General features: G+C 40.2%; 1 protein-coding gene across 4 annotated transcripts in view; it reads left to right on the top strand.

Moving 5' to 3' along the window:
• The window catches only part of Emb (embigin), a 49,818-nt gene that overhangs the window by 15,894 nt on the left and 20,999 nt on the right, over nt 1–12,925 (top strand). For all 4 annotated transcript variants that reach the window (XM_031359875.1, XM_031359876.1, XM_031359877.1 and 1 more), the window contains exons 3-4: nt 11,569–11,761; nt 11,980–12,065. In XM_031359875.1, the coding sequence (XP_031215735.1) occupies nt 11,569–11,761; nt 11,980–12,065 (279 nt within the window). The remainder of the gene's footprint in view (nt 1–11,568; nt 11,762–11,979; nt 12,066–12,925) is intronic.

Genomic DNA, 12,925 nt, shown 5'->3' on the forward strand with positions numbered 1-12,925 from the left:
TTTTTGTAGTCAAGCTTTGTTGTATGATTCACCCATTGCCTTTATAGTTTTTACCTTTCACTTAAAAATTTTCATTCATTCATTTTATTTTTAGTCGTTCACTTTACATCCTGATTCCAGCTGCCCTCCCTCTTCTCCTTCCATTACCAGCCTCACATACCCCCATCCTGCTTCCCTTCTCAGAGAAGAGGAAGTCCTGCAAGGATACCAGCTGGCACATAAAGTCACAGCAGGACCAGGCGCATCCTCTCCCACTGAGGCCAGACAAGATAACCCAGCTAGGGGAGAGATGGCAAGCAACAGAGTCAGAGCCAGCCACCACTCCAGTTGTTAGGGGACACACAGGAAGACAAAGCTGCACCACTGCTACATATGTATAGAGGACCTAGATCCAGCCATGCATGCTCTTTGGTTGGTGGTTCAGCCTCTGTGAGCTCCCAAGGGCCCTGGTTAGTTGACTCTGTAGATATTCTTGTGTCCTTGACCCCTCTGTGTCTCTTAATTCTTCCCCGACTCTGCCATAAGAATCCCTGAGTTCTGCCTAATACTTAGCTGTAGGTCTCTGCATGTGTTTCTGTCAACTGTTTGATGAAGCCTCTAAGAAGACACTTATGCTAGGTTCCTGTCTACAAGCATTGGCAAAGTATCAATAATAGTGCACTTAAGCTAAAAAAAATTTACATTTGTTAACTGCATGTACATGCATAAATGTGCATACATTTAAAAAATTATTTTACATTTATTAATTGCATATACATGCATAAGTGTGCATGGGTGGGTGCCACAGAGTACATTGCAGAGGTTAGAGGAAAACTCGGAGTTTCTGGGTACTGTAAAAAAAGCAGACCGAGCAAGCCAGGAAGCAGCACTCCTCCATGGCCTTTGCTTCAGCTCCTGCCTCCAAGTTGCTGCCTCGAGTGCCTGCTCTGCCTTACTTTCAGGAACTTTAACTTAACAACAGGCAACCACCCAGGGCTCAGGGCTGAGCTTTCCCATGGTGCATTTGGTCTTGAGTGTTTATCACAGCAGTAAAAAGCAGTCCCTACACTCAGGATATCTAGGCCAGTCCCACTACTTCTCTTGGAACTGGAAGTATCATTTTATAATTCCCTGTCTCTTTATATACAAAACAAGAACCTCCATACCACTAACTTGTCTCCAGACCGACTTCCACCTTCTCTACCTTGATGGGGACATCTTGGTATGCGTGTGCACACTGTCTTAGACTGCTCTTCTGAGCCCAGAGTGGTTGCTTGTTGTTAAGTTACAGATCTTCTCTCCTTCATGGTTTCTCTTCCAGAAAGCTTGCCACAGGTCCTCTCCTTTCTGCAGCCTTTCTCCCTGGACACAGAGTGACACTGTGACACCGCCTTCTCCCTCCTCTTTGTGAGCAAGCTCAAGACAACCTTGATTTATGATTCCTCTTACTAGTGCCTCGTGACTTCCCGGCATACCGCATCACCTAGCGTGGCCTAGCCTATGTGAATTATTTTGGTAGAGCTGGCTTTGCTGTCACTGTGTAGAAGCCATCCTTACTGACCTGTATTTCCCTTTTTTGTTTTGAAGATGCCCATGTAAAAACAAACTGGGTTGGGTCACAAGGCTTATGTGGGTCATGAGGATTTTCAGAGGGGAGGTTTTGCTGTAGTAAAAGACCCTAAGCTACAGGCATGTTTCCTGTACAGGCATGTTTCTGCTGGGAAGGGCAGAACCTTTTAAAGAAGGAGATTTTAGCAGGGTAGCAGGAGATGTAACTGGGGACATGTCTTTGAAAGGGACACTGGATGGGCCCTTGCCTCTCTGTCTCTCTCGCCTTATCTCTGTCGCCTCATCTCATGGATGTGCGAAGCAGAGTGACCTTTCCTCCTGAAGTTGATGATCTCAAGTAATTTATGTCACAGCAATAGAAGATTGAGTAACATGTGCATGTTTTTTATATTATTGAGTTCAATAAATAACCGAACTCCATAAAATAATAATCATCAGTCTTCACTTCAGTGTATGACTTAATTTGGGAGAAAGATAAAATTATAACTCGAAGTGTAATGTTGTTTTCTTTTTTGTTTTGTTCTTTTGTTTTTGTTTTATTTTGTTCCCAAGACAGGGTTTCTCTGTGTAGCCCTGGCTTCCCTGGAACTCACTGTGTAGACCAGGCTGACCTCAAACTCAGAGATCTGTCTACCTCTGTCTCCTGAGTGCTTCCCCATCATGAGTCAGGAGCATGCTGAGTGTAGGACTGATAGCTTTACTTTGCTAAATGAGGTATTGGCTGTATGCTAGTGTGACCTTCAGACTTTTGTGTATTTAGGAGGTAGCATAGACTTCACTGATTTATGTAGTGAAAACCAGGTCAGAGTATTGAGGGTCCTTATCCCCTTTTTATTTTTAATGAGTCAGTCTATCTTATTAGTTGTATATATCACAGTGCATGGTGACTTTCCATGTGATATAACTTTTCTTGAGGGGGGAGGGGAGAGAGAAGGAGAGGGAGAGAGGAGAGGGGGGAGGGCAGGAGGAGAGAGGAGAGAGAGAGCACGCACAAATGTTTCATTTTCTTTAGGTGGGGCACCATAGCCAGTTAAAAGATGATTCTGCCTAGGTCTGGCTTGGCAAATCAGTGTGGTTTTGGGGTTAGGTACAGGAGCATGGGTGAGACTTACTTATATGTGGCTGTCTCAAAGGTAACTGTGTCACTCATAAAGCTCAACTCCGTGTGGGTGACCACTCATGGAACTCTCTCCCATACTTACAAAAAAAACTCAACAAAGGTAGTCACACATATCTAGCAGTATTTACCACATTTATAACTTTGGGGACAGGGTTATGAATCTTCTCACTTTCTGAGTTTTTAGAACATTCTAAGTGTTGGTGGCTTCTGAAGTCTTACAAGCCACCTTACTCCCTCCAGAAGGGAATATTTCAATTAATTGGATATTTCAAGCATATTTAAAAATTCTATATAGGAATTTCTAGTTATATTGTTGAAGACAACATGGTTCTAAATGGTCAGAGTAAATGTACCTACTATTCCTCTTAAGATGGCAAGTTGCTAAAAATTTCTACTAAGATCTTATATATACAAGAGATGAGACAGCTATAAATTATTACATTGGATTAAGAACTGTGTTTTTATTTTTATTTTATCATTCTTTTTGAAGATAAACTCTTGGAGTATAGGCTAGGTTGGTCTTAAAATTGTGATCCTGCTGCCTCAGCCTCCGAAGTTCTGGAATCACAGTATTTTTAATGTATTTCAGAAGCCAAGTACATTTCTATACTCTTAGAGCCATAGATGTCATGGGTGTTTTGCAACAAGATGGCAGAGCTGCGTTGCCCTTGTACAACATGAGGGAAGTTGAAATGTTGTTTCTTGAGCTCACAGTCAATTTCTTGGTTAACCACAAAAGATTTTCAGGACAGGGGTAGAATTTTCTGCATAGCTTTGATGCTGAGATTCCTTGACAGGAAGTAAAGCAAGCTGCAAAAATGTCATGAAAAGCAGTGAAATAATAGGTGGCCCGGGAAAGGCTGTGGCGGAGAAAGGTTATGCTGTGGTTTGCACCATGGGAGAGCATTTAGTTGAGCATAAGAGTTTTTTAAAAGTGTTCATCTGACAGTTAGCTATTGTTTCGCTCCCTTTGGTAAGCTACTATACTTACTTATACTTTAAGTTTCCTTTGACTTCTGTTATTTCATTCGAAGTCTTGACTTTGAACAGTTGGGGGGTGAAGACATCGATGCTATTTCCATAAGAACTTTGGATCTTCCAGAGTTTATATATGTTGTTGGTGAGGGGAGAATCTGGGCTTAGCCACATTTACATTTGAAGTGCAGTTCTGCCTGTATCTCAGTCACCTTGGGTGAAGAGTCTCCTCTGTACTTACCTGTGAAATAGGATGGCTGCTTACCTCATAAACAGTGCTATGTAGATGAAATGGTGCAGACTGTGTAGTCACCATGCAAGGTCCTGACATTGCCAGTGGACTTTTATCACATTCCACACTTAGGTGGCAAGAACGCATTTATTGAGCAATGCACTTCAGAGCATTCGTGCTTTCTATAGACTTTCTGTGTATCAGCCCACTTAGATGTATAATGGCACGAGAACCAGGGGAGTGCTCAGGATATAGTTGATGGTAGGACCTTTGCCTAACAGCCTAACAAGGAGCTGGATTGGCTTTCCACCAAAACACACATGTACATAAGCATATGCATGCATGCATGCACTCACCCATCCACCCACCCGCCCAAACAAAAATCAAAACAACAATAATGGCTGTTCATTACAAAGATTTTTTGCTTCACAAATGAAAGCTGTTTAACTAATGTAGTTTTGTTTGCTTGTTTGTTTGTCTTCTGTCCGCTGTAACAAAATCCTCAACAAAAGCAACTTGAGGAAGAGTTTATTTTGGCTCACAGTTTGAAGTTACACTAGTGGCAGAGAGGGCGAGCCAGTGGGAGGTCGATGCAGCTGTTCACGTTGAACCTGTAGTCAGAAAGTAGACATGAATGCTGGGCTCAGTTTGCTTTCTGCTTTTTATTCAGCCTTGCACCTCAGCCCATAGAATCATGCACACTCAGGGTGGCTCCTGTCATATCAGTGAAACATCTCAGAAACTCCCACAGGCCCTGGCAGAGGTTTGTCTTCCAGCGATCCATGATTCTGTCAGGTTCATGATCTGGGTTGGCTATCACCCCAGGGCAGTTGAGGTCTGATGTTAAAGACACAGCTTCGATATAGTTCCAGGTATTTGTTTTGAATGGAAAAAGAGGAACTTCCAAAAGAATAGAGGAGAGCATGTCCTCCAGGTCCTGGTAAAAGATAACTAAGGCCTGTGGGGGAAGAAAGCTGGAGAAGCTGAGGCGGATTCAGTAGCCATTTCAGAGGGAAAATTAAGACTCCTACTCTACTGCATCTGAATTAGTTAATGCCCAAGGGAAGGGGAAGCTATTGGACCAACCTAGGGCAGACTGAGTCTGAAGTTCCTTCAGATATCCAGTTTAGATGTTCAGAGAATATGTGGAGCCCTGGGTCAGTGGCCAAGAATGAAGTTTTGAGTGGAACTCTTGTTTTTCAGATAGTGCTTTAAGGATATTAAAGGTTAATCATTGGGTTTAGGGCAGGACACTCAAACTGAGAAGTAAAGGAAAGAGACCACAAAGCAAATCCTCCAAAGCAAGACTACTGAAGGAACAACGGAAAGGATTAGTGCACCTGGCATATGGCGAGGTTTACTGAGTGTGAAAGCAAAGCAAAGGGGATTTCAAAGAAGGAAAGACCTTGGCAATATCTGATGTTTTGTAGTCAACAGATAAGTTAAATGTGAGCTTTGGGGTAATGTGAGCTTTGGGGAACTGAGAAATGGCTCAGCATTTAAGAGCAGTTACTGGTCTTTGTGGGGCCCTGAATATTTTGGTTCTCAGCCCCTATGGCAGCTTACAGCCTTCTGTAACTCCAGGTCCCAGGAGACCCAACACACTCTTCTGGCTTCAGAGGGTACCAGGCACACACACACACAGTACACATACAGACATGCAGGTGAAACAATTGCACGTAAATACCAAATAATAATAATAATAATAATAATAATAATAATAATAATAATAATAATAATGATAAAAGTTTTGAAAAGTAACATCATTAATTTAAGCAATTTGTATATCAAACTTCTTTAAACATTAATCAATTCAGAGTGTACATATGTGCTCATACCATGATGTGCATGTGTGAAGGTCAGAGGTCAATTTGTATGGGTCTCCATCCCTTCTACCATGTGTGTTCTGGGGATAGAACTTGGAATGTCACACTTGGTGCCAAGCCCGCTGATTTGCTGCGCTATCTTGCTGGCATTAAGCTATTTTCTAATGCATAAAAGAACATTTTGAGTGGTATATTGGATATTGAAATTGGCAAAATAAGAAAAAAATAGAATAGCTAAGGTTTGAAAAAAATTGATTAAGGTAAAGTCTTATTGAGAGAACTAAATTTTAAGAGTACCCAGGGCTAAATGTCAGAAAAATGTGTAGAAAAAATAGTAAACTCAAGACTAAATATAGTTGACCTGAAAATACCCTTTCACTGCTACTATAATTCTACTATGTAGGTGGTTCTCAGCAGATAGATGTAAGAAGTCCTTCAGTTTTCCTCAGTTTCTTTCTTATAATTTGACTGCTATTAAGGTCTTTCAGTGCCAGGGAGGGATGTAAGTTCAGTTCAGTAATTTTGCAATTAAATAGAAGTTGCCTCTCGAGTCTTCTCACAGACCCTTTCATAGCTAGTTACATTTCTGCCTTTGGGCCTAAACTGCTACTGCATAAGAAAGTACTTTGTGAAGTTTTAAGTGTAGTTAAATGTCATAAGGCATGTGCTTACCTAAGTTCTGTCCATTTTTCTTATATTTTGCCCCTATAATCCTTACGAATGAACTAGAGGTCTTGGGAAATGAGTTTGTACATTGCAGTACCCTCTCCTAAATGTAGTGTCTCGCCTTGCATACCTCTTCAGAGCAACCATCATTGTTTTGATATTTATGTAGAAGCTTCCTAGGTTTTCTATATTGTTTTAGCTCTGAGGTACAGTAATTATTATATCCCAAAATACAATATTTAGCTTTTTATGGGGGGGGGGCTGGGTGCTTTTGCTTGTTTGTTTTCACAGCATAGTTTCTCTGTGTAGTACTGGCTAGATGTTCTGGAACTCACACAATATTTAACTTTTTTTTTAAGACATTTTATTCTTGTTTTGTTTTGTTTTGTTTTTCGAGACAGGGTTTCTCTGTGTAGTCCTACCTGTCCTGGAGCTCACTCTGTAGACCAGGCTGGCCTTGAACTCAGAAATCCACCTGCCTCTGCCTCCCAAGTGCTGGGATTAAAGGCATGCACCACCACTGCCTGACTTTATTCATGTTTTAAGGTATTTGTCATCTCAACATTTCTGAAACCTATTATTACTTCTCCCATTTTTAACTTATCTGCAGGAAAGACCCAGATTCTTTATTTTGTAGAATTTCTCAGTAGTCTAGATTTTGTTGATTGCTTTCCTGGGATACAGTTTAGCACACTCTTTCTATATCTCTACTTTCAATAACAGGAAATCAGACTTCCTCATCTCAGGACCTTTCCACTCCTGCTCCAGCTTCCTCCTAGGTGGCGACTTGGTTAGTGGATGGGTGGATGCTCCTGAACCATGGGTAGTTCTGGTCTGTGTCTGATGTGGCAGTGGTGGCTGATGCAGAATGCCTTGACTGGTGTTGAGTAGGTGTTTAATTTCCTTCCTATTGTTTTGCTAAGAATCAATAAGGAGAAAGTACCCACACACACACCCTTCATTTGGCTAGCCAGTGGCATACTTGGAAGTGAGATGTGCGTTTATTTCTTTATTTGATATTTTTACTGGAGCTCTCCTTCTGGTTAATGGATATCTGAGTTCCATATGCTGGCTGGCTATACTATTGGATCACTCTCCCACTGCCGAATCCAACTTGTCTTGCTCTGAGGTCTTGACTTACCAGCTAGACTCCAGATGAGCAGGACTAGGCTAAGAGTCCCATTCACCTCTTCTTTGTAGCCAGATCTATGGGTAGGAAGATCTTTACTTTCTTTGGCCCCTGGGATTAAACCAACAAAGCACAGATTGCTGAAGAAAGATAGTTTTATTATCATTCTAGTAGTTATTGGAAAAAAGTGACACAGGAGCAGTTAGGATTTGTATTAGGTGTAATCTTTTTTAAAAGTAGAAACATTAATCAAAACAATAACCACACAACTTAGCTGATTCAGTGAGATATTTTAGTATGGATATACTGTCAATCCAAAATGACAACTCTGCTTTAAAGGGAATACTTTTCTTTTGGGGCACTTATGAGAGACCATGGTGGCTCAGACACAGATTCAAGTTAGCCTAAATGAAGTATTCCTTAGTGCAAGAAGTTATGTAAATTTCTGTAATCACAAAAGAAAGCCACAAGCCAGTATACTTAATCTGTACATTAGTAGAGCCATTTGCTAGGCACTATATCAGGGCAAGGTGGGCAAATATTATTGTATTCTTAGCCATCAAGTTGTAAGAAATTGGCAATGGGTCAAGATTCGCTGTACATGGAAGATTTTTATCTAGAAGTCACAGAGATGTTAGGTCAAATGCAAAGGCCGACAGTAAATGGTTACTGAAGGAACGAAAGATAATCCTGAATAACTTTGACTTTTGATTTGTAAAACTCTATCTATGCAGATGGATACATGAGGTTCTAGTCATCCAAAGTCAACTGCTCTAGATGTTCTTCAATATAATATAGCCTTTTAAGAGACCTTTTTACAATACAGGGAAGTCAAGCAATCTATAAATCCATCACTTCAAATGTATCATGCTTTGGGGGCATCCAAATCCACTAGCTGTTTTGAAGTGCACAGTTAATTGTATCTTGTACGTATCATCCTGACCTTTGGAGCGTTAGATTATCTAACTGCATCTCATACCTGTTAACTGTCCTTTGCCCTCCCCTTCTACCCTGATAACTCTATTGAATTTTTGTCAACTTGATACAAACTAGAGTCACCAGAGAGGAGGAAAACTCAATGAATGAATGACTTCTTTTGGACTGACCTCTGGGTATGTCTGTGAGGCTTTTTCTTCATTGATCATTGATCTGGGTGATGTTGGCCCTGGACAGGTGGTTCTAGATTTCAAATGAAAACAAGCTGAGCTAGCCAGAGGCTGCAAGCCAGTAAGCAGCATTTCTCCGTGGTCTTTGCTTCAGTTATTGCCTGGGTCCTCTTGGCTTCCCTTGATGTTGAATGCAACACAAGCCAAGTGAAGCCTTTCTCCTCTAAGTTGCTTTTGGTCAGAAAGCTTTTTCAAAGCAACAGAAAGACAACTAGGACACTGTTATACTCTGTTCTTGTATAAAATTGACTTTCCTTTTTAAATCTCACACAAATTAGCTCTGTGAATTTAAATTTGTATTTAAATTCTTGTGCTTGACATTTTGCTTAACACAATTTTCCCTACATTTATGTGTTTGGCATTTTGATAACAGGAGAGGGAGAGAAAGGCCATCTATGGGTGGGGGAAAATGACCTTTTGTAAGGGTAAACTACCTGTAGGAGACACATGACAGTTTTATGGTCAGGCTCAGGCATGGTGCAAAAATTCCCTATTGTGGGGTGTTCCTCCCTCACCCTCTCCCCTGAGGAGAGGGGATTTTCAGGGATCAAGATTTCAGGAATTCAAAGACTTTTCACTCAAAATAAGTTTTGTATGTTATTATTATTCTGGACTACTTCAGGAGTATATATGTATATTTACATATCCATATTCTTACTGGTATATTACAGTTTTATTTCTGTGATTAAATATGTTGGAGTTAACAATGTTAAAGAGGCAGGAGTTATCTTGCCTCAGGTCTGGGAGGTTTCAGTGCTTGGTTCCCTGGCTCCAGTGTTTCTGGATCAGTCAGGCAGAACATCATAATAGAACAACATTCCAGTATTGGGATGAATTTGCTCACCTCTTTGTAGTCAGGAAACAGGCAGAGTTAGAATGGGATCAAGGATAAAGTTTATATTCCCAGGGCACAGTGACATACTTTCAAAGCCCACCTTGGGTGACATATTTACTCCAGCAAGGCTACACCTGCCCAAACAGTACTACCAGCTGGAGACCAAATCGTTAAAGCCCCGAGACTATGTCGCATATTTGTCATTTACATCACTGTGAGTATCATGAGAATTCCTAGAAAGCCACCTTATATGCTATGTCTCCTTGACAGAGTAATAGTAGGTTTTCAACCTCAAGCCTACAACCGTGTCTAGACAAGGTTCTTGGGACCTGATAATGGCACCAAGTAAGGTTTCATTTTGAAGAGTGGCCCTTAAATCTTGTCATGGTTACACCCATGACATCTGTTCACCGTTGTACTGCTTGATGTATCTTGCCAGGCCACTTGTGAGTTTAGCTAGTAGCTCCCACAGCTAGACAAGACTGATGTCTTCTCTCCTTCAGTAGCTGTCATAGCATCTTCAACACTGTGAAAGTTAGTCAATAGCTTAGAGTGAAGCTTCCAGGTCAGTTCCAGCTTGATCCCTGGCCCCCAACATTCCATTGTTCAACTAGATAATGTCTTTCACAATTGGTGTTTACTGTTAAGTTCTGGAGCATATCCAAGAACAATGCCAATAGCATGTCATTTGAGGGTCTATGTGACCTTACTGGCTTAACAACCCAGTAGAGGTAACTTATTCCTGACATGGACCAAAAAACATTTCTACCAAATTCAGGCATAAAACAAGGACATCCACTCCCATGTCTCCTGTTCAACCTAGTCCATGATGTCTGTGTTGTGTGTGTGTGTGTGTGTGTGTGTGTGTGTGTGTGTGTGTGTGTTGATATCAAGTAAAAGAGGTAAGAGGTACAAAAAGGAGGAATGGAAGAAGTCAAAAGTGCTTTTATTTGCAGATGCTGCAATTCTTAAACATAAAGTACTATAAAAAGACTGCTAGGAAAAGACTTGACAAGCACATTCAGAGATATAGCAGGATGCAAAATTAAAACAAACAAATAAGTCAGTAGTCTTTTTATATAATGACAATAAACACACCAAGAAAAATCTTGGGGAAAACAATATCATTAACATTAACCTACAAAAACATCAAAATATCTTGGAATAAATCCAACCCCAGGAAGTGAACAATTTCAATACAATGGAAATTTGAAGCCATTGAAGGAAAGAAATCCAAGAAGATGCCAGTAAATAGGAAGACTTCCTATACTTGTGGTTTAGTAGGATAAATATTGTGAAATTGGCTGCCCTACCAAGAACAGTCTACCATCCCCATCAAAAGTCAAATGCAATTATTCAAGAAACTGGAAAAAATATCTTAGATTTTATATGGAAATTCAAAAGCCCCAGGATAGTCAACAGTACTCTGTTGTTTTATGAGGATGGAGAATGACAGTTCAGTCTTCACATCTTCACCAAGGCTGTGTCTGCTTACTGAGCAGAGTTAAATCTGTGCTTCAGTTTGACCCTGCTAGCATTTGGTGTATACATCTTAGTAGCTCCTTCCTTTGTGTCATTTAGCTATTGAGAATTAAAGGAGACAGATATGACAACCTTAGGCTTTTGTGACTTTATTAAAGTTGCAAGAAAACTTTTCCTCAGTTTTGCTTATAAAGGAGAGTTAAGGGAACCAGAATGAAGAGCGTTAAGTATCTGTAGCAGTGGCTGGAGAGATGGCTCAGTGGTTAAGAGCACTGACTGCTCTTCCAGAGATCTTGAGTTCAATTCAATTTCCATAACTGCATGGTGGCTCACAACCATCTGTAATGGGATCCGATGCCCTCTTGAGGTGTGTCTAAAGACAGCTACAGTGTACTCGTCTGCACAAAATAAATAAAAAACTTTTTTTAAAAAAAAAAGTATCTATAGGAAACTACTGTTAAACATTTAAGTAGTTTGTATATATGTTGTTTATAAAAGGTGTTATGTGTGTATATGTGTATTTATGTAGTGAATTTGCCTACAAATGTAATGTTCATACCATAATTCCTTGTTTTTTTGGGTTGAGCAGATGTGTCCAATGTATCAGTAGAACAAAACATAACTTTGGAAAGGCCCTCTCACCTGGAACTCAAATGCATGTTCACAGCAACTAAGGATTTGAACTCAGTGAATGTGACTTGGAAGAAAGATGATGAGCTCCTTGAGACTACAGATGGTTTCAATACAACTAAAACTGGGAACACCTTATCTAGTCAGTACAGGTTTGTATATAAGCACACAAACTGCCAGCCACAGCCAGTTTAACTATGTCTTTCCATTCACTAAGCATTTTTTCTTCTGCAGTCTTTTAAATGTTCTGCTAATATTCTAATTTTCATGTTTACAGAATTATTTCTGTTTTAAAATTTTGATCAATGGCTATCTTCATTTTTATTAAGTATTTTGGGAAATAAGCTTGTATTTATAACTCTATCTCTAGGTTCATCATTTTTAATAGCAAGCAAATGGGAAAATATTCTTGTATGTTTGGAGAAAAGGAGCTCAGAGGAACCTTTAATATCAAAGGTCAGTATTTATAACTCCAGCCTTGCCTTCTTAGATTTCTCATGTCCTTAGGGTTTTATGTAATTACTATAGTAATAAATGTTGATCAGATGAAAGAAAACTATTTGCTTTTCCTTGAGTTCCAAGTTCCGTGAACATAAGCTTGCCTTTTCCCTCCTCTTTTCTTTCTTCCATCTTTTTTTTTATCTCTTAATTTAAAATACAAAATTTAGTTCAAAGGCCAGCTGCCAAGGTTTTCATAAATCCTATATGTGCCTTAAATTATTTATTAATTTAGCCCTCTAATGTGAGTTCCTCCATTCCCAGATGACTCGGAGGACCATAAAAGTCTCATATATCTGTGTTGCACAGTGGTACCTGCATTTTGTGTCATTAAGCATGGGCATTTCAAAACACAGTCACGGGTCTTCCAGTGATAGAGATGCAACTTGTGAACTACATCGTTGGGCAATTTTGTCTTCTGTGTTCTTTATAAGCCCGCATAGCGTAACCCATCACAGACTTTGGCTATGCCAGACATTGCTTCTCTGAGGCAAGAACCAAACCCAGGAAGTCACTGCACTGAATTAGTAGTCAAGTATAACATAAAAAGCACACTTTTTGTGGATAAATTTGCTGGACTGGCAATGGAGAGGCGAATGTGCTAGTGTCGAGTTTTAAAAACAGCATACTTAGGCACTGCTAAATTTAATTTGAAAGTGTTTCTAATAACCAAGCAGAGGTGGTACATGCCTTTAATGCCAGCACAGGTGAGGCCGAGGAAGGTGGATCTCCAGTTTGAGGCCAGCCTGGTCTACAGAGCTAGTTTCACGACTACAGAAACCCTGTGTTGAAAAAACCATCCAAACCAACCAAACAAA

This window comes from Mastomys coucha, unplaced genomic scaffold (genome assembly GCF_008632895.1).
Source record: "Mastomys coucha isolate ucsf_1 unplaced genomic scaffold, UCSF_Mcou_1 pScaffold8, whole genome shotgun sequence".
NCBI classification, from domain to species: domain Eukaryota; kingdom Metazoa; phylum Chordata; class Mammalia; order Rodentia; family Muridae; genus Mastomys; species Mastomys coucha.